At 41.8% G+C, this 17944-nt stretch overlaps 1 protein-coding gene across 1 annotated transcript in view; it reads right to left on the bottom strand.

The window, feature by feature from the left end:
- Positions 1-17178, bottom strand: part of ITM2B (integral membrane protein 2B) — a 191448-nt gene extending 174270 nt beyond the window's left edge. Inside the window, exon 1 of the mRNA XM_078657332.1 lies at positions 16576-17178. Coding sequence (XP_078513458.1) covers positions 16576-16665 — 90 coding nt within the window. The 5' untranslated portion in view covers positions 16666-17178. The remainder of the gene's footprint in view (positions 1-16575) is intronic.
- Positions 17179-17944: the final 766 nt, after the last annotated feature.

Raw genomic sequence — 17944 nt, 5'->3', positions numbered from 1 at the left:
CGCTTGTCTCCTTGCCTGCCCCTACATCCGCCCTACTCGACTGCATTGTATCTGTTTACCTTTGAGCTCGGCCCGCACGGGCCCACAACAATGTATTATTATGCCTCTGCCTTGTGAAGTTTGGTTGTTTATTGTATGTCTGTTTTTCTTTCAATAAAAACTTTAAAAAAAAAAAAAAGTACTATCATTAATAGTAATGTATGGAGAACCCTAGTTGTAGCATATTAGAGAAATGTTTAAAAGCTACAATGAAAGAAGAAAGTTGTTAGAAGAACATTACTCTTGAATGATTTGTTTATAAAGAGTGTTATAAATGATTGACAGGGGCTCTGTCCTATCCGGGGTTTCTGAAGGCTGGTTACAGCAACCTCACCCAGCACCACCAACACCACTCTTTCCCTTTCTTCCCGGATACCAGAAGTAAAGCACCACCAGAATCCAAAAGTGAAGTTGAAGACACAACAGAAACTTAAGCAGTGAGGAAGGCACACATGAACTCTAACGTAGAGCCGTGGAGAACAGACCCTACCCGACGAGAAAAGGGGGGAGATTGTAAACGAGCTATGCAGATGCTGGTGCAAGACCTCAATCTAGACAGGACAGTACTGCTGTCCGGGACAGACCGCTCTGGGCAGCACGGCTCTTTCTAATGGTCGTGGGTGGTCCAAGTCATAAAGGATTGGGAAGGAGCTCGGTTCTAGTAAAGCGATGCAATCAATATGTATACCATTAAAGGATGTGGGGCTCGCGGTACCTTTACACAGCTGCCTAATTTTAATTTTAGCATTACAGTAAATAATAAAAGAGGCACGAGAGCTAGAGACGAATCTGACCCCTGCACTCCGCATCTTCCAAACACAAGGAGGGTGACGATAGTTTTCAAGTCGTCTCCAGCAAGCCAAACTGCCCATTTCTCAATATGAGGGATATTTGGCGAGAACAAGGATGTCCGAGATGCTGGCCACTGGACCGTGGTTCTGAAAACTAGATGTCCTCTTGTTTCCTTACGCATCTATACTTCGCATATTTTACTTGGAAGCTGCTTATGGCGTACAATAAATCACAAGCAAGGCGTATTCCTTGCTTTCTGCACTGCAAATGTGTCCTATATCCGTTTTAGGTGCTTTGAAAGGCATTTGAAGGTATTTAAAGCCTGTACAGTGAAGTTCTAAGACACAAAGAACAAACAGATGATGCAGTATGTCTGCCGGGGACTGCAGATTATTTCACTTAGCACATATAATTGTCATAGTGCAGTCAAAAGGTCAAAAAAATAGACTTGTGTGTTCTCCTGTCACGGTCATGGAGCGGTAGGAATACAACCTCACTCCATGTTATCATGGACACTGTCTCCAATCCTAAACTTTTCACCTGCAAGCCATTGATTTCTAGTGTGTTATTCTAATCAGTTCAATCAAGTAAATCAAGACTACATCATGCATTGGGTTATCACACAACCGTCCAAGACTGGAACCAGTGATCACCCTATGGGACACAGAAATGAAATGTTCAAAATTGATATCAGGAGAGGCTAAGTTACTCAGAGCAACACAGGCAGAGTTTGTGACCCCAGCACATTTTGGAAAGGGATAATGCATGTGCGCGAATGTATAAATAGCCCTACCCTTGCTAAAAGACAATAAATGTGCACAAGTAAAACCAGCATTGTTGTATTTACTAAATATTTCGTTCCCCCTGATCTGTTTTGGGGTTGCAAGTTTCTTTTCTGGCCCTCAGACTTAGGAAAAAGCTATTTAGCGACTTATGGGGCTTTTATTTAATGTGCTTTCATATCTTCCGTTTTTAGTGATTGTGCTTAGATTTCATATTTTTATGGATGTATTGTATCTTTTATATATATTTATTTTTATAAATGGTGTGTCGAATTTATATGGTTTTGAATTACTGAATAAAGTGTTATTGACTGACTGTATACATAGCCAGAATATAAACCGAACACTTTTAATGGCTGAGATGTTCCCATAGCTTTTATAGTAGTGCACTCAGCATCTAAGGGACAACAATAAGGAATTCATAGAAGAACACAATAAGAGTTCTCGGGAAGCAGCTGATAAAAAAACAATCCTTTACGGCATCTGATATGGCCACTGAGTGCTGCTCCCAAGATGACTGATCCAGACGATGGATCAGATCCTCTTTGATTTTACATGGAATGGTGGGAGACACAGGGTGGTACTGTAAAAAGCCCGACTGCCCTATTGAAGGGTGTCCTTGGTGTACTAAATTATGAGCTTCACTACTGGGAAACCCAGCTGCAATGAAAACCAAAACGGCAAGCAATATTGGTTCTAACAAGGCTGCAGCAGGATGCCCTGTGGCTGATGCACCGATACTGTCAGGAACTGAATGGGCACGTCAATTGGTAACTGGTTGCAGGCAATACTGGACACGCTTGTAAAGTGGTACATGGCTGGTGAGGGGTAGGAATTCGCAGTCTAAAACTGAGGGAGACCAGTAGGACAGTTTTAAACAACTGGTAGGGTAATATACATAATAAAATAGATGATAGGTAGACCGACATGTCATCTCACACAACACCACCATGTATCAGATGATATCAGCAGCCTTCACATGGTCACCCAGTGAGGAGTTGATATCACACGGTATGCACACTTTAAGCTGAAAACCCTAGCACAGACCTCATAGGGTTGAGGGTCTGTGCAGCAGACATCCAGTAGGGGGTTTACTCCCTAATTAGGACATCAGCGACAGCCTCCCAAGCGTTGGAAGCTTGATTTTGTATGGTGAGGAGGGTCTACACAGACAAAGCAGGGTTATAATAACTGTCCGCTCTGTTTGTCCCCCATCCCTCCAAGTCAACCAGCAGGTTAATATCTCAAAGCCCGTCCCCAACACTAGACTCTCCTCCCCTTGAAGGCTACATCCCCTGCCCACAGTGCAGAACTCATTTATTAAGTGGCAGTTCTGGGCAGGGAAGGAGTGCTGCAAAAGATGCTAGGACAGATCCTGATGAAAGGGAAAGGGAGCAGACTGTAACGGTGCTTTACTTGGCCCTTGTGGGCAAATCAGAAGGTAGCTTGGAAAAATGTATGGAAAAGTGGTTGCATGCCCTGGGAGGGGAACTGGAGGCCATGGAAAGGAGGTTGAAACACCTGAACACCCTGAAACTGTTCAGAAATGCACACTTTAAGTTGCTTCAATTTAATATACTCCACAGAATATCTCTTGACCCCAGTAAACTTTAAAAAACGTATGCGCTGCCAATGTGACTGCAGCCTGTAAGGATTACTTGATGAATGCTAATTTTGCCCTGATTTGCTGATTAATAAAAAGATTTTATTTTTTTAAAACATATGCGCTCCCCACTGCAGAGTGCCCACATTGCACAGCCAAGGAAACGGATTTCTGCCATATGCGGTGGAGCAGTCCAGGGATAGCCGAGTATTTGGCAGTCGTTGCTGCCACTCTGGAGGTGGCTACAGAGAAGAGGAGACCTCCTTAAAGAAGAAATCTGCCTCTTGGGTTTAATGGCGGGCTCCCAGCAGAAAAGAATCGGTTGTGAATTCATAGTCCCGGTACTTTTGTTGGACAAGAGAAATATAGCCATGAACTAGAAGGCAGGTGGGGTCCCAGCGGTACAAATATGAACGGCATAGGTGAAGTCGATGGGTGGGGTTGGGAGCAGAAGCCATACATGCCGATGGGTGGAGGAGATTCTAGGATGGACAATGCAAGAGCGTGAGGCGGTCTGCTCCTGCAGGTCATGAAGGGGGTATTAGAGGACAAATGTCTGATGGGCTGGGAGGGGATGTCCACACGGTTGAGAAACGACCTTGGGCAAAGCCCTGGAGGAAGGCCCCACCACCACCTAGACGCACATGTACAGCCACCCAGGACTCAGACATGATATGCTAAGAACAGACCAAAACGGATAGAGTTAGACATAGACAAAAAAGCGAGGCTAGTTCTAGTGGTCTTCCTTTGTTCACTATTTTTCGTCTTTATGCATGGTCCTTTATTCCAAAACTGCTTCACTCACCGCTGTGGCATGAGCATGGCGCACTGGAATGTCATCACAGTGAACGTCCTTATAAGCTCCAACAAACATAGCAGGGACAAAAAGCTGAGGCCACACTTCTTGCCCAGAATAATGGGTAGCTGGAAACAGATCGGCTGTGATAGGGCTGGAAAGAACAGCCTGTGTAGAAAAAATGAATACCTTTCGCTGCCAGCATAACAGGCCTCCCACAGGAAATATTAGTCGCACATTTGGGAATAAAAACATACACTGCTCTTCTTTCAGGCAGGCATGTTATGAAATGTAAAGGAGTAATAATAGCAAACTCCTGACTTACCCCGTTACTTGGATTGTCGAGAGAGATGCTTATTTAACATAAAATACCAAAAGAAATCCCTATGCTAACGGCTAACCGACATGCAAATCACTAAGCGTGAAAACCCACACATTTGTATTTCAGTTCCATTCTCTTCATCGCCGTGTATTATGTAATAGAGGCGTCATTAAGTAATACTGAAACCATACCAGAAAACTACGGAAATGTGAAGCTGTTTCATCTATAACATGGCGCTCATGCGAGAGAGATACCAGTGTGAGACAGCAATGTCTGTAGGGAGATCTCCACAAGCCTTTACCCATTCCAAGACATGTATCATGTGACACAAAGTCGCACACATTCATTTAGAATATTTAACTATTTTCATTCTTTTTGCAGGCTTAAAAATCACAATTTCTGGATGTAATCTAACTGCTTACCAACACAATGTACCGCTACACACTCTAAGAGATCAGAATTTGAGTCCTGAAAATAATGCACGCAAGTACAGACCCTTCTGCACACAATTCATTAGATGAACTACCTTGGATGTGTATACAAATACAGGCTTTTGACAACATAAATATACTTCTGCAATAGAGGAGGGATAAGCTTCTACTGCAGTACATCTTTTTGTAATAAAGTTGTACGACAAATCAAGATTTTGTAATATTAAGTTCAGTATCCGTCTTCTACAAATGTAGTGAGATGTGGAAACTGATAGGCCATAGAGTAGGGCCTGGCTGTCAGACATGACAGCAAGGGGTAGTTACACCTCTCATTACCCACAATCCTTCAGTCACCATTTAATGTTTTCTGTGTAAATAGGAAAATTTTATATGAAACGTATTTTATTTTTCTTTCTTTGTATGGCTTTTGAGTAAGCCGAATAAAGTTATTCTGACTGACAGTCACCAAGCAGCAGATATAAACGAAACGTCACTTTGCGCCCTTCAATGTGTGTCATTCAGGCTACCTATTTTTTTAAAAAGCCAGCTCCACATTCCACTATCAATCATAAACTAGGTATTGCTCTGCATCCTGGAATTCCCAGACAAAATGAAACCTATTTAGAAGCTTATGTAGTTAATGAAGGATTCAACCATTGCAGATGTTGGAAAGGTCAAAGGTACGAGGAGACCTCCGTACCTCACTTCACAATTGACAGATGTGGACTGTGGTTGAGAATATTTAGGGCAACAGGATGGAAACACTCCTCCTAATCGTGCTCAACGTGAGATATTTCACCTACGTTCACACAGCTATTTTAGTTGCTTCTTCCCTGGTGCATACCATATGGGATTTCACAATCTGGGAAAACGGAGTGTCTGCACTTGACAGAGTTGATTGGGATATACTTGAACAAAGTTCAGAGAACCTAGCGTGACAGGGAGTTCTTAGCTTCATATCCGGACTTCCATTGTATTTATCTGATCTTGGACAATAAGCTCTTTATACTGGATTTCTGTGAAAAATGACAGTGGAAGAGCAATTCTGCATGTGACAAGTAAACTGCACAAAGCTTTGCATGAATACCACAACCACATATTTTAAAATAGTAATCCTTTGCCGCTTTCCTTTTGTATTGGACCAGTAAAGGAAGTAGATACAAAAGCATTTAACTACCTTCCAAGGAACTACAAGTCGCTTCTCCATATTTAATCAACTATGACAAGCTAATGGTAAGTGTACACATACTTGGTCTGTACATTGCAAATATACAGTTTTTTTTAACATCAGAAGTCAGTCAGTCTTAGACGCAAATAGAAAATGAAATTCCAAGTATAGTGTGTCCAAATCGCAGATCACAATAATAGCAAAAACAATCAATTCAAAAGCATTGTGTATTGTTAAATTGGGTTATAGTATAAAAACTAATAAGCGAAAGAGCACTTGGCAGAAAATGTAGACTTAATAAAGCAAGTAACGTTTTGTGTAAAATAAAATAATATGGACAAGAAAACTAACTGAATCAAAATGTCATTAAAATCTTCAGGTAACCAACACAATTATAAACAGGTATAAAAAAACTGTAAATAGCTTATACCTGAAAATAAAACAAAAATCATTAGCTCCTGGGTCAAACAATTCAAAAAAGGCACACCTGCCGCAGATTGGTGTCGACTTTCAATGTGAAGAAAACTGGATCCATACATTGATTTCTTGTAGAGCGTTAACTTGGCAAAAACTTAGCTGATTTTTTGCTCATATAGTTTTTCTATATTTATGCCGATTTGTTTAGACAAATACACCGAAACAAAACACTTGTTTGCTCAACCAGTACCTTCTGTAAGGCTATGATTTAGGAAAGGGGTGCGTTAGGTCCAGGCGTGTGGCAGAATGCATGGAAAGGGTTACATGTTTTGTGCAAACATTTTGGCAAATCAGACAAATTTTTGAGCCAGAACTGCTTCTTCTCTCACTTGACGTTACTGGGGCATTTTCCAGGGATTCACTGGGTTTCAAAAGCTCTTTTGACAATGTTCATTACTTGGGCAATATGAGCTTTAATTTAGAAAAGTGTGAGTTTCTGGTGTACTTGTCTTAAAATTGCAGCCTTTTCAAAGGTGTTGATTTTCAAATTTTGGTTAGTGGAAGTGGATAGCTGGAAAGGACAAGACACAAATCCAAAACAGGGTCGTGACCTTGTATGTTCCTGTTCAGATAGCAGCAGCCATCTGGACCCAAGGCACTGGGGAACAGAAGCAGTGTTTCTCACTGAAATGACATAGGCAGCAAGTGTGAAGGCGAACAGGGAACATTTTAGCCTGGTCTTTCATGGTACAGAGTGTCAGAAGAATAAAGCTATCCTAGACCTGATGACCATGCCACTTTCTTATCCGATAGACACCGTTTATTGCTGCAGCTAGTACGTGGTTAGTCGTCCCCTGCTGAAGAGTGACAAACAAAAATGTCCCATGAAGCTAAGGGCACAATCAAGGCATGACACATTGTTCACAGGTGCAATACCGCGCATGGCTATACATGAAACGTTCAGCAATACACTAAATGTCAAAAAAGTAAGTTGGGCCTCACCAGCAACACTATCCATCAGCATGGGAATAGACTTCACTGGTTTCCCACCAAAACAGTCTTTAAAAGAAGAAGTAAAAAAAGTGGACTTCTTTCCCATCGTCCATCTGCACAGGACATGACATCGTGTGTTCCCACCAAAAAGCCAACTGAGAGGATTTCCTTTCCCATCATCCATCTACACAGGACGTGACATCACAGGATTACCACCAAAACCATCCTCTATAAGAGGTCAAGAAAGAGGACATATTTTCCCATTATCCATCAGCACAGGAAGTAACATCACTTTCTCTGTCCTTCAACCAACTCTTCAGGGTGTCACTTTGTCCGGATGTCCCCGTGAAATGGCTGACACAGACAAGGGCATTGCCTGATTGGGCCTGCTAGGGCAAGAAATCCTGTTCCAGTAAATCTTACAAGGTAATATAAAACCATGTGCATCACCCAGGATACCATACTGTCAATCCCCACAATCCCACCCAGATGTAGATGACCCAGACACTCACAGAACATTCTCACAACACACAGACCCAGCCTCGTACACATCCCACCAGCTACCACACACCCTTAAAACTACAAAACACTAATTCCAAATGATGCTCGCTCTGCAGTTCTCCAGACATGCAGATGGCTGACATGAAAGAAAATTGAAGAAAACAAGAACCCCAGAGGACCTCTTAATACTTAGTTCCTTCCGTGCAACATGCACACAGCATGATGTCTACCATAGAAAAGTACTATATCTACACAATAAATTAAGTAACCAACACAAGCAGAACACTCAATTAAGCACTGCATCAACCCCCTGACGCACTCACGTATTCTACCCTTCACAGTAAATTGCAATGCCACCAACTTCTTCTTCAGTGAAAAATACAAAAGGTCTGACATCCACAACACCAAACCGGCTTCAATTCTTACACCCACCCCTCATTCCGTCATGGTCAACCTTCAAAGCCCAAACCAGATATCGCTGACATGCTAAACTCCCTCAAAGCCACTTCTTATAAAGAATATCTCTTACCATCATCCTTCATTGAAGCTCTCTATGTGAACACTCTATTATCCCTAAATAAACTGTCAGTGCCTCCAAGGCATCTTCCCAGAAGCTCTCAAGCCAGGCCAGATCCTCCCACTCCTAAAGAAACCTAGACTAAATTGATGACTTTGCCATCTACCGGCCCTTCACTCACCTACCATTCCTCTGCAAGAGCACTGAAAAAGCTGTCTATGTTCAACTCCAAGATCACATCAATGCTAACTATTTTCTGCATGACTACCAGCCAGGCTTCAGATCACACTGCAACACAGAGACAGCTACCTTACACACAGTAGGGAATAAGATTACCCTTGCCTACTTTTATTGCTAGACTTTGCCACAGTTGACAATACCACCCTCATAAACGTTGGAGTCTTGAACAATGTCCTTCACTGGTTCTTCTCCTACCTTCCCAACCAACATTAGTTTGTTCACATGGGGACCACCTGATCACAAAATATCCCTATCACCTGTAGAGCCCCTCCCCCCCCCCAAGATTCCATACTCTCTCCTGTCATCTTCAACCTTTCAATTGAGCTGCTTGGTGCTCTACTCACAGATAACAGCATAAAGGTTCACCAATATTATGCTGACACCCAACTACACTTGAAAGTTTCCTCTGCTTCAGACTTTCAGCAGCTCAAACACAGCTTGATTTTCATACAGACTTAAATACCCAATGCATAATTGAAGCTCAGCCCAACCAAGATGGAATTCCTGTTAGTTGTCAAGAAAAACAACAAGATATAGTAGAAACCTGGCTCAATGACATGAACCTTGATGGCTTTGAATACCAACTTTCACCAAATGCAAAGTCACTTGGATTTACAATGGACACCAACCTCACCTTCAAGGAACACATTGCCAAAAACTGAAAGAGACAGATACTAAAGAAAGTCTAATCATTCCTTAAAGAAAGCAACTTAAGAACTGCTTTTTAAGCCCCTGTACTCATGCATCTGGATGGTGGTAATATGCTAATCCATGGCCATCCAGACTCCACACTGGCACCCCTCATGTGCTTTCTACATGCCTCAGCCTGTTGCATCAAGGACCCGAAAACATATAACATCACTTCCATCATGAAGGAACTCAATTGGCACCCTTGCCAATCCACATCACCTTTAAAACCAACTGCATCATTTACAAACCCATCAGTAACAGCACAACTGCTTATCCTCAAGACAGGTTCACCATCTCTTGTGGTTCTCGGCACACCAGCAGCCAGGGCACCATCAGCCTGCAGACTAAGAACCGTAGAAAGGAAAAAAACAAGAAAGCAGGCCTTCTCAATCTATGCACCTAAGGGTCTGGAAAAAAAACCTGCATTTATCAGCAATGTCCCAATACTGCTCCAATTTAAAAGTGAGTTCATAACTCACCTCTTTAAAGAACACTACATCACTGTGCATTAACTACCCACAATGTGTTGCTAGTTGACTTTATGCTTTTCTTTGACCACGTACCGCGCTTCGCTACCTTTTGGCAAGGTTTGTGCGATAGAAATACCAAATACATATATACATACAAACAAACAAACTGGGGAAAGAACAATCGCCTGATTTTCTAAGTTAAGTTACTACAACATGTTTTTCTCCCACAGAGCAGGATAGCAGGAAGGACCACTATCCGAAAATCATCTCTCAATAGTCCTTGTCAAGTTTTCATAGAACAATGAATGCTTCTCCTTTAAAGGGCTTGAATGTCCTCGACTCACTGATTAGTTCCAGGCAACCGTGACTTGGTGTTAATATTTCAGTTTCAGTTGTGCAGTTAAAAAGGGGAATTACATGGAGAGAAAAAAATCGAAATTTTATATTGAAAGCCTTTAGTAGTGAATCATCGGAACAAGTAACTGCTCGCATTTTTTTACACAACCGCAAACACTTTCGCCAGTGTCAGCATGCATGATTTGATGAGAAAACACAAAAGGTATGCTGCTGCAAAAGACCAACTTTGGAATTTAAGAAGAGTGTAATCACAAAGGGATATATACGACATTACGATATGCAAACTAGCGCTCGTGGAGGTAGACACATTTCTATATCATTTGTCAGGTATGTATATTTAACATAAATGCATTTTACTGTATTTTGAATGAATATTAGTATTAATTATTTCACTGTGATGGGCACAGTAATTTATCTCAGTGAATCGATAGCAGTTTAATAACACAGCTGAAAGTGGATGTAATTTCTCTTCCCTGCTGTCGTGCCAAGCTTTCAAGGTTGAAAGTACAAATCCTGATAAAGCAAACACCAGAAAACCTACTTTCTCCTTCTTCCTGCAGACTACATGTGGTAATTCAAGAGGTGCAATGCCTCTAAGCTACGAGGTGAAGGTTTCTGAGAACCAGCTCGCATTACGTTTTGATGCATATGATTTGTAACTAGCAGTTAAACTAATCAACACTAAGAAACCTCACAGGAGCTACACATGTTCACATACAGTACTTTCATACTCTGTATGCAACCATCATTATTTCTTAATCATGAAACAAAATGAGACCCTCAATAGATTAACGAAGCTGGCATTTTACTTATGTAATACAGACTCCATTGTCCCGAGAATGATCAACACGCTCATATTACACATATAATAGAGACGATGAAGCCATGGGAGACGCCATTTCAGTTATTATTATCAACTCGTGGCCTGTTTGACAAATCTCCACCAATCTTGATTCATTACATTTTTGTTGCCCATTCCACAGACTGGTCGAGGGGTTCTAAAGTTGATAAGGAAAATCCGGATAATGTGTATGTGAAATTCAAAAGTTAATATTTGCTATATATCACAGCAAACAATATTGAACAAATTCTAGCACATTTGATTGTTGCCATCAAGTCACCGTGAGCCATATCCAGATGCCAGTCCTTCAACCTTAGAGGTGCCACCTACCACTGCATGTTCAGATCTACCTCACAACACGCCTCTTCCAACTTGTACTCCAAAACCACAAAGGATGAGCCCAGCTTTGCTGGCCTTCCAGCCCACCTAGCTCCAATTCTTAAAAGCTGCTACTCCCACTTCTCCTAAAAATGTATTAGTATATAATATTCAGTGTGCAAATATATCATTTTAATACTAAGATCCACCTTGTTTTCGTCTAAACCAGTGGTTTTTAATCTTTTGACTTCTGTGGACCCCCACTTAATCATTACTGGAATACAAGGAACCCCACTGAATCATTATCGGAATCTGGGCACTGCTACAGTCATTATTGGAATCTGGGGATCTCAGTGAAAGCACCTTCAATTATTTGTGCCGCAAGACAAAACACAAAGTTACATAAATAATCATTCATCAAATGCATAAATTATGAAATATTTTAATTCACAACAAATCTCAAATTAATTTAAATAATGATTTTAATAAGAAGGTTCTAAATTAAATTATGGCCACCCATCAGCCACACTATATTGTATTTGATGAACTCGCATTGCTCCCACAAATTAATCCGAGGATACCAACTTACTTTATAGCCTCTAATTTCAAATTCCTTCATATTTACAGAACATTTTCAAGTATTTTATTTCACATTCTGCTTCTTTACTTAAAAGTACTTTATTAATTTGTACATATTATTTTATTTTCTAATCTAAGCAGTTGTGGACACCCTGAGTAGATGTTATAGACCAGGTTAGAACTACTGGTCTATAACCATCACACACCTAGTCTGTTTGGTACCTTATCTTCCTACAATTAAATGTTTGCATGCTACAACAAACTTTATCACAACTATGTTACACTTCAGTCCCAAAAGCAAAAATCTTATTTCTGAACCATGCTTAATGATATATTACACTGTTCTTGAAGAGGGCCAACGTGGTGCATGGAACTTCAACAAGTGTAGGTAGTAAAATAAAGTTTATTAGGAAATGTGTCCTTAAAACATAACCATACAGTACAACTCAATAAAACCAATACAGTGAATAAAATCCTGAACCTTATAAAACCAGACCTTATAATTTTTTAATAAGATACAACATAATTATCCCCCAACCCGATATCCCTAATATTTGATGTAGGATAATAAATGTGCTTGGCCTACAGCTACGTCCAAACAATTCATAGTTGACAAAAGCATAATGCCTTCCAACCTAGTCAATGTCCGATATCTGATAAATAAGTGTTTTAAATACCTAATTGGCTCAGCTTTAAAATACAAACAATCTATCAAGATATAGCATAAGGACCACTTCTTTAGACTTCATAGACACTCCCCATTAAGGCTTTGACAGCTTTTAAACCACTGTTGATTAAAATACACAGGAATACACCCCAGTCAAAATTTGAGCTATTCTAATTGGTAATTCTGATCCGGCGGACTGTACATATATGGGAAAAGATCCACGTGCCCCAGGGATTTATATGTAAAGGTAATAGAAGACTTCTTTGCCAAGTAGTTGACATCAAGATTTGTGGAAATAATGGCTGCTGACCCCTTCAACAGACATTTAGAGGGGAAGGAATTCAATTTTGATAAATTCCCCAAGTAAGTAAACAATGTTTTAAATTCATTAAACCTATTGAAATCTGCTCTAGCCCATTCCCTTTCACTAACGAGAACTCGTCCCAACACAACTATGAAGTTTTGGGAGGCTGATCCCTCTGAGCTAGTTAGTTTACAAACCTTGGGAAAGCCATAAGATACCAGGATGTTAAATTACATTCTCGACAGATCTCTTGGACCATTGAGCATTTTGGTAAACACAACAATCTTTTAAGGGCCGCCTCTCCGACGTGCTTTATCTGGTCCACTGCAACAATAAACTGGAGAATGTAGAACTGCATGTTTATAATTCTCGGATAGCTTGATTCTATCAGAAAATATATATTCCATCATGTGCCATCAGTTGATTTCGAGTGAAAACACATGTTCCTCCTTTAAAGCATTCTTACACCTTTGAGAGTATGGTACCCACTACATCGATGTGCAAATAAATAACTAAATAAGTACTAAAGGAAAACCTCTTCAGTTTTATTTATATAACATCAGTATATATATATATATATATATATATATATATATATATATATATATATATATATATATATATATATATTGGATCTACGTTCATCGACACCACATTTTTTTAAATAAAAATCTAAAACCTTGTGTTTGTCCTGACCACTGGACTAAGCACAAGCTTCTTATACGATCTCTGTTTTCCAGTTCACATTAGCCTAAAGTGAAACAGGGTCTCCTTTCGACAAAAGATATTTTCAAGATATTAATAACAGTGCACATCTCTTGGAGATTATGTGCTTGAACCACTATGTGCGAAATACATATCCATTACTTCAACAACTATTTTGCGTCTTACTGCCTATTTTGCTATTTTAAACTATTTCTTGAGAAATGTCAATAACGTTGTACATAGACTTTAAACTAGGACTACCAGCTAAACGTTGGGAGACAGCAGATAAAAGTTGCTGAACATTACAAGAGATCAGCTGCCTCATTTTATACCACCTGAAGTATAAAACACAATAATAACTCATTCTAAGAGGTCCTTGTAAACTGAAGCAAATAAGGACTGTGCCTTAGTTGGGTTAATGCCCAGCACACGGGAAGGGTATAGGACAGGTTGCTAATAAATCATAAAAAATTACCCTTGTCATCCAGTAGCATATATGCATCTGAACTTGTTCTTTCATAACAAAAAAAGATCCAAGCCAATATTTCAATCAGCAAATACACCCCTTATTTTGAATGTGTTTGGAATAGCAGGTGCCCAGAATGGGAAACTACTACCCCACTTAACAGTTTTCGACTCTTAAAACTTTCTGAACTCTGGAGGTGCCCCATAACAAATTATTGGCAGGGTATCCGTTTCTGTAACTGCCACCTTTGGGGTTGATATTATAACAGATTTCTTGCTATTTTGCCCATGAAGAAAAATACATGCTATTTCATAACCAACAGGCTTGCTCCTACCACCGGGAAAAATGGGTAAAGCAGCCTTGTTTCTAATTTTAACATATAAATAACACTACAGATAATAATGATGACGTGGCCACAAGATTTTATTAACATCAATAAGCAGTAGAAACCAGGCAAGAGCAAGACTGAACTCTTAAGTCACATCAAAAGTGTGACTTTTTAAGATATAAAACAACATGACATCTTATAAAGATGATACTTTGATTGGCTAATGCATATTCTTTGGTGCGAATGCATATTCTTGGATGCCCTCTTCGAAGACTCCATAGGTGGCTGCCTCCAGCATTTCATGTATACATACATTTTTTTAATACAACGTGGCAGCTTGTTTGCATTTTAAAAAGTAGGGGGAAATTAAGTTATTCCCCAGCATTCATAAAATATGTGGGGGCGCTAAGTAGTTATTTATTTTCATATTTCAGGCACACTCTGAGGACCGAACACTCATGTAATAATTCAATGATATACATGGTCCCTTGTAATAAATTGTTCCAGGCCACTAATGACACTACAATGCTTCAGTGAACAGCAAGCTGTAAATTGCAGCAATTCAAATTTAGGGCCTCATTATAATATCGATGGTGGAGGTCCCACCGACAGACAGCCCTTAGGTCCGACCGCCACATTATGATGCAGTCGGTCAGACCAAAGCCATTGGGGGTGAAGACTGCCACCTCCGACAGGATCTACGATCCCGTCGGGCGGCAGCAGGAATCGTATCTCTTGAATGGCAGCGGTGGTGAGGCAGGCATCCCCATTGGGATTACAATGTCCCTTTATGACAGCCTTTATTTACATGGCGGTCCGACTGCCACGTAAAGGCTGTTGGAAAGGGGCTTTAGGGGCCCCCAACCAGGGCCCCCGTCCCAGGTGAGCCACTGCAAAGTGGCCCTGGAGGCACATGTAGTGCCCCCACTCACATCCAAGTACCCTTTTCCTGGGCCGCAGCACAAGCCACAGTGTAAAGAAGCACTTTCCGACAACCACCACGGCCGTCATATCGTAACTGGGCAGTAGGACTGCCAACTGCCTGTCAGGCAGTTTCCTGACATCTGCAACAGAGCATGGCGGTCCGACCACCCGATATCATAACCATGCCATTACTTCCCACTAAGACATTGTGTGGAGAGGGGCACAAAAGCTGCTTTTAATACCGGTGAAATGCAGGCTGTCTTAGGCAAGTATTAGCAAAGCCAGTAGGTATCGCCTACACAAGCTTTGCCAGTAAGTTTTTTCAATGTTTTACATCCAAGTGGCAGCTGTTCAGCAGGGCTAAAAGTTAGTACGGTATAGAAGAGTGGCGTGTCGTACAGTGGAGTGTTATGGAGTGGCGTACAGTAGAGTGGCATGGAAAGGAGTTAGGTGTCATGGAGTAACAGTTTTTCGGATGGAGTAGAGTGTCGAAGGGTGTGGAGTTGAGTGGCACTGAGTGGAGTACAGTATCAGAGTGGAGTAATATGTCGTGAAGTGGCAAAGAGTGTTGTGGAGTGGCATAGAGGGTTTTGCGTAGAGAAGAGTGGCATAGAGTGTCAAACAAGTGCACACTGTCATAAGAAAAAATGATGGCATTGTACATGTTCTTAACTACATAAAAGTGATTCTGCCACACCTTTTGCATGTTCCTATATATTATCAGTGATTCCCTTTACTTTCTTGTAAGAAAAAAATACGACTGGATAACATTCTGGACCCTGGGGGGATAGAACATATTTCTTGCCCATGTGAACTAAGTCGGGACCTTTCAGCACATGGACAGTTTGTTTATTTCGGAGTAACACTGCCGTGGCAAACGGGATGTAGCGAGAAGGCAGTCTGGACTCTGAAGCTAGTCCCCAGTACCTCCTGGCTATTACTAAAACCGGAAGTGAAAGCGAGCCTGCGCATCAGCCATTTTAAGCACAGGGTTTGGTATTCCCGGGGCCCCTGTACCTATTGCCGGATGTAAACACTATCCTCTGCTCGAACACACACCATTCTCATGAATACGAGGCCAGGTACATTCCTGCGAAGACGCGCAGAGATTTAATTAGACGGAAAAGCGCGTTGCCGGTCTCTGCCATGGTAAAACGAAAACAGCCATTTTGTAGATGTGTCCTTGTTCTGGGATTAACCAAAAATAGCTGAGGGCCTCAAACACCCACCCTGCCCCCACACTTGTAATCCGGGGCTAGTGCAGGCGGCCCCTCCCGCCAGCTGCCTCCGTCGCCCTGCAGCTCCCCTGCCTCCCGGGGGCTCACCTTGGGCTCGGGGATGATGAGCACCTCGCTGTTCTCCTCCTTTGGCGGGTCTTTCTGGCCGAGAGCCGAGTTGAAGGACACTTTCACCATGTCTGCAGCTGGGGACGGAGCGCTGTCAGGTCCGCGGGGGCTCGGGGTTGTGTTGTTTCTGTAGCTGGCCTCGGCTGAGCAACAGAGCAAGAGCTGGAAATGCCAGTTCTGCGAAAGTGGGCGGGCCCCGGAGGAGGCGCTGGAGCAGCCGAAGCAGCGTCCGCAGCAGCAGTCGCCTATGGCTGCTTGTGTAATGTTTAGCAGAACGCTGATTTTTTTTGTACTTCTATTTTTTTATTTTGCATTTTCGGTAGTTTTATATTTCGATTTAAGAGGTGTAGAATTTACACATTACAGACCGAAGCGGCGTAATAAATTGTTAGTGCAGGTGAAGTTGCACCAGGAAGTCTGTGTGATCATGTCCAACGATCATAGCCGACCGGCCCTTGTTCGGATTGCGCCCTGGGCGAAAGAAAGTTAACGCCCACGCTGCAGCTGGTGAACAAATTTAGGTAGCAGAGGGTCGGTTTTATTCACAGGTCATTCGGTCTAAACAGCGACTGGCCTCGGAGCACAAACTTCTCGGCACCTCCCCCAAATATTATGATTAAATCACAGCCGAATAGATCACTCTAGTGCCATGTCGTTGGTGGTGCGAATGGCGGCGTTTGTTTGTCAGCACAGTCCTTAATTTGAGCCGGTGGTTTGCGGTGCTCTGCACTTAATGTCAGCGCCTGCCCTTATGACGGTCTAATACAAGGTGGCGCTGTATGTCCTATATATAAACGAGCACAACAGCAGTTGTTTATTATTTCGATTTATCTTAAAATGGCTGTTCGTTTACAAGCCATTCCTACAGCTTTGGGGGCTTGGAATAGTCTGAATCGTCACTCTTGTTGGATTTCATGGTTGGTAGTTGTGTTGGTTGACAGGAGCAATGGGCTGGTGCAGGCTGCAGTGGCCCCTTGACGAGTGCCCCAGCACTTATTTTTTCACAAATTAAGTACTGGTCAGCAGGGGGTGATAGGGAGATGGGAGTACAAAGACGGGGGTCACGAGGAAGAGAGGGGTAGAATGGAGTGGGGAGTTTATTTATTTATTATTTAGTTTATCGTTTTATAGAGCGCAAACCAGACCCTTGAGGGTATCAGAACGCTTTACAGGATTTAGGGGGAGGAATACAAAACATAAGGATGAGAGGGATCAGATTGGGAGAGATAGGGATACATTATACAGGAGGAGCATGAAGTCTAAAGTCCAAGCTACTTGTGGGAGAAAATTAAAGCAGGTAGATAAAAAATACAAGAAGGCTACCTTATACAGGAGGTACACGCCGTCT

Source organism: Lissotriton helveticus, chromosome 8 (assembly GCF_964261635.1).
Source record: "Lissotriton helveticus chromosome 8, aLisHel1.1, whole genome shotgun sequence".
NCBI lineage: Eukaryota > Metazoa > Chordata > Amphibia > Caudata > Salamandridae > Lissotriton > Lissotriton helveticus.
The sequence above is the reverse complement of the archived record's forward strand: the minus strand, read 5'-3'. Positions and strand labels throughout refer to the sequence as shown.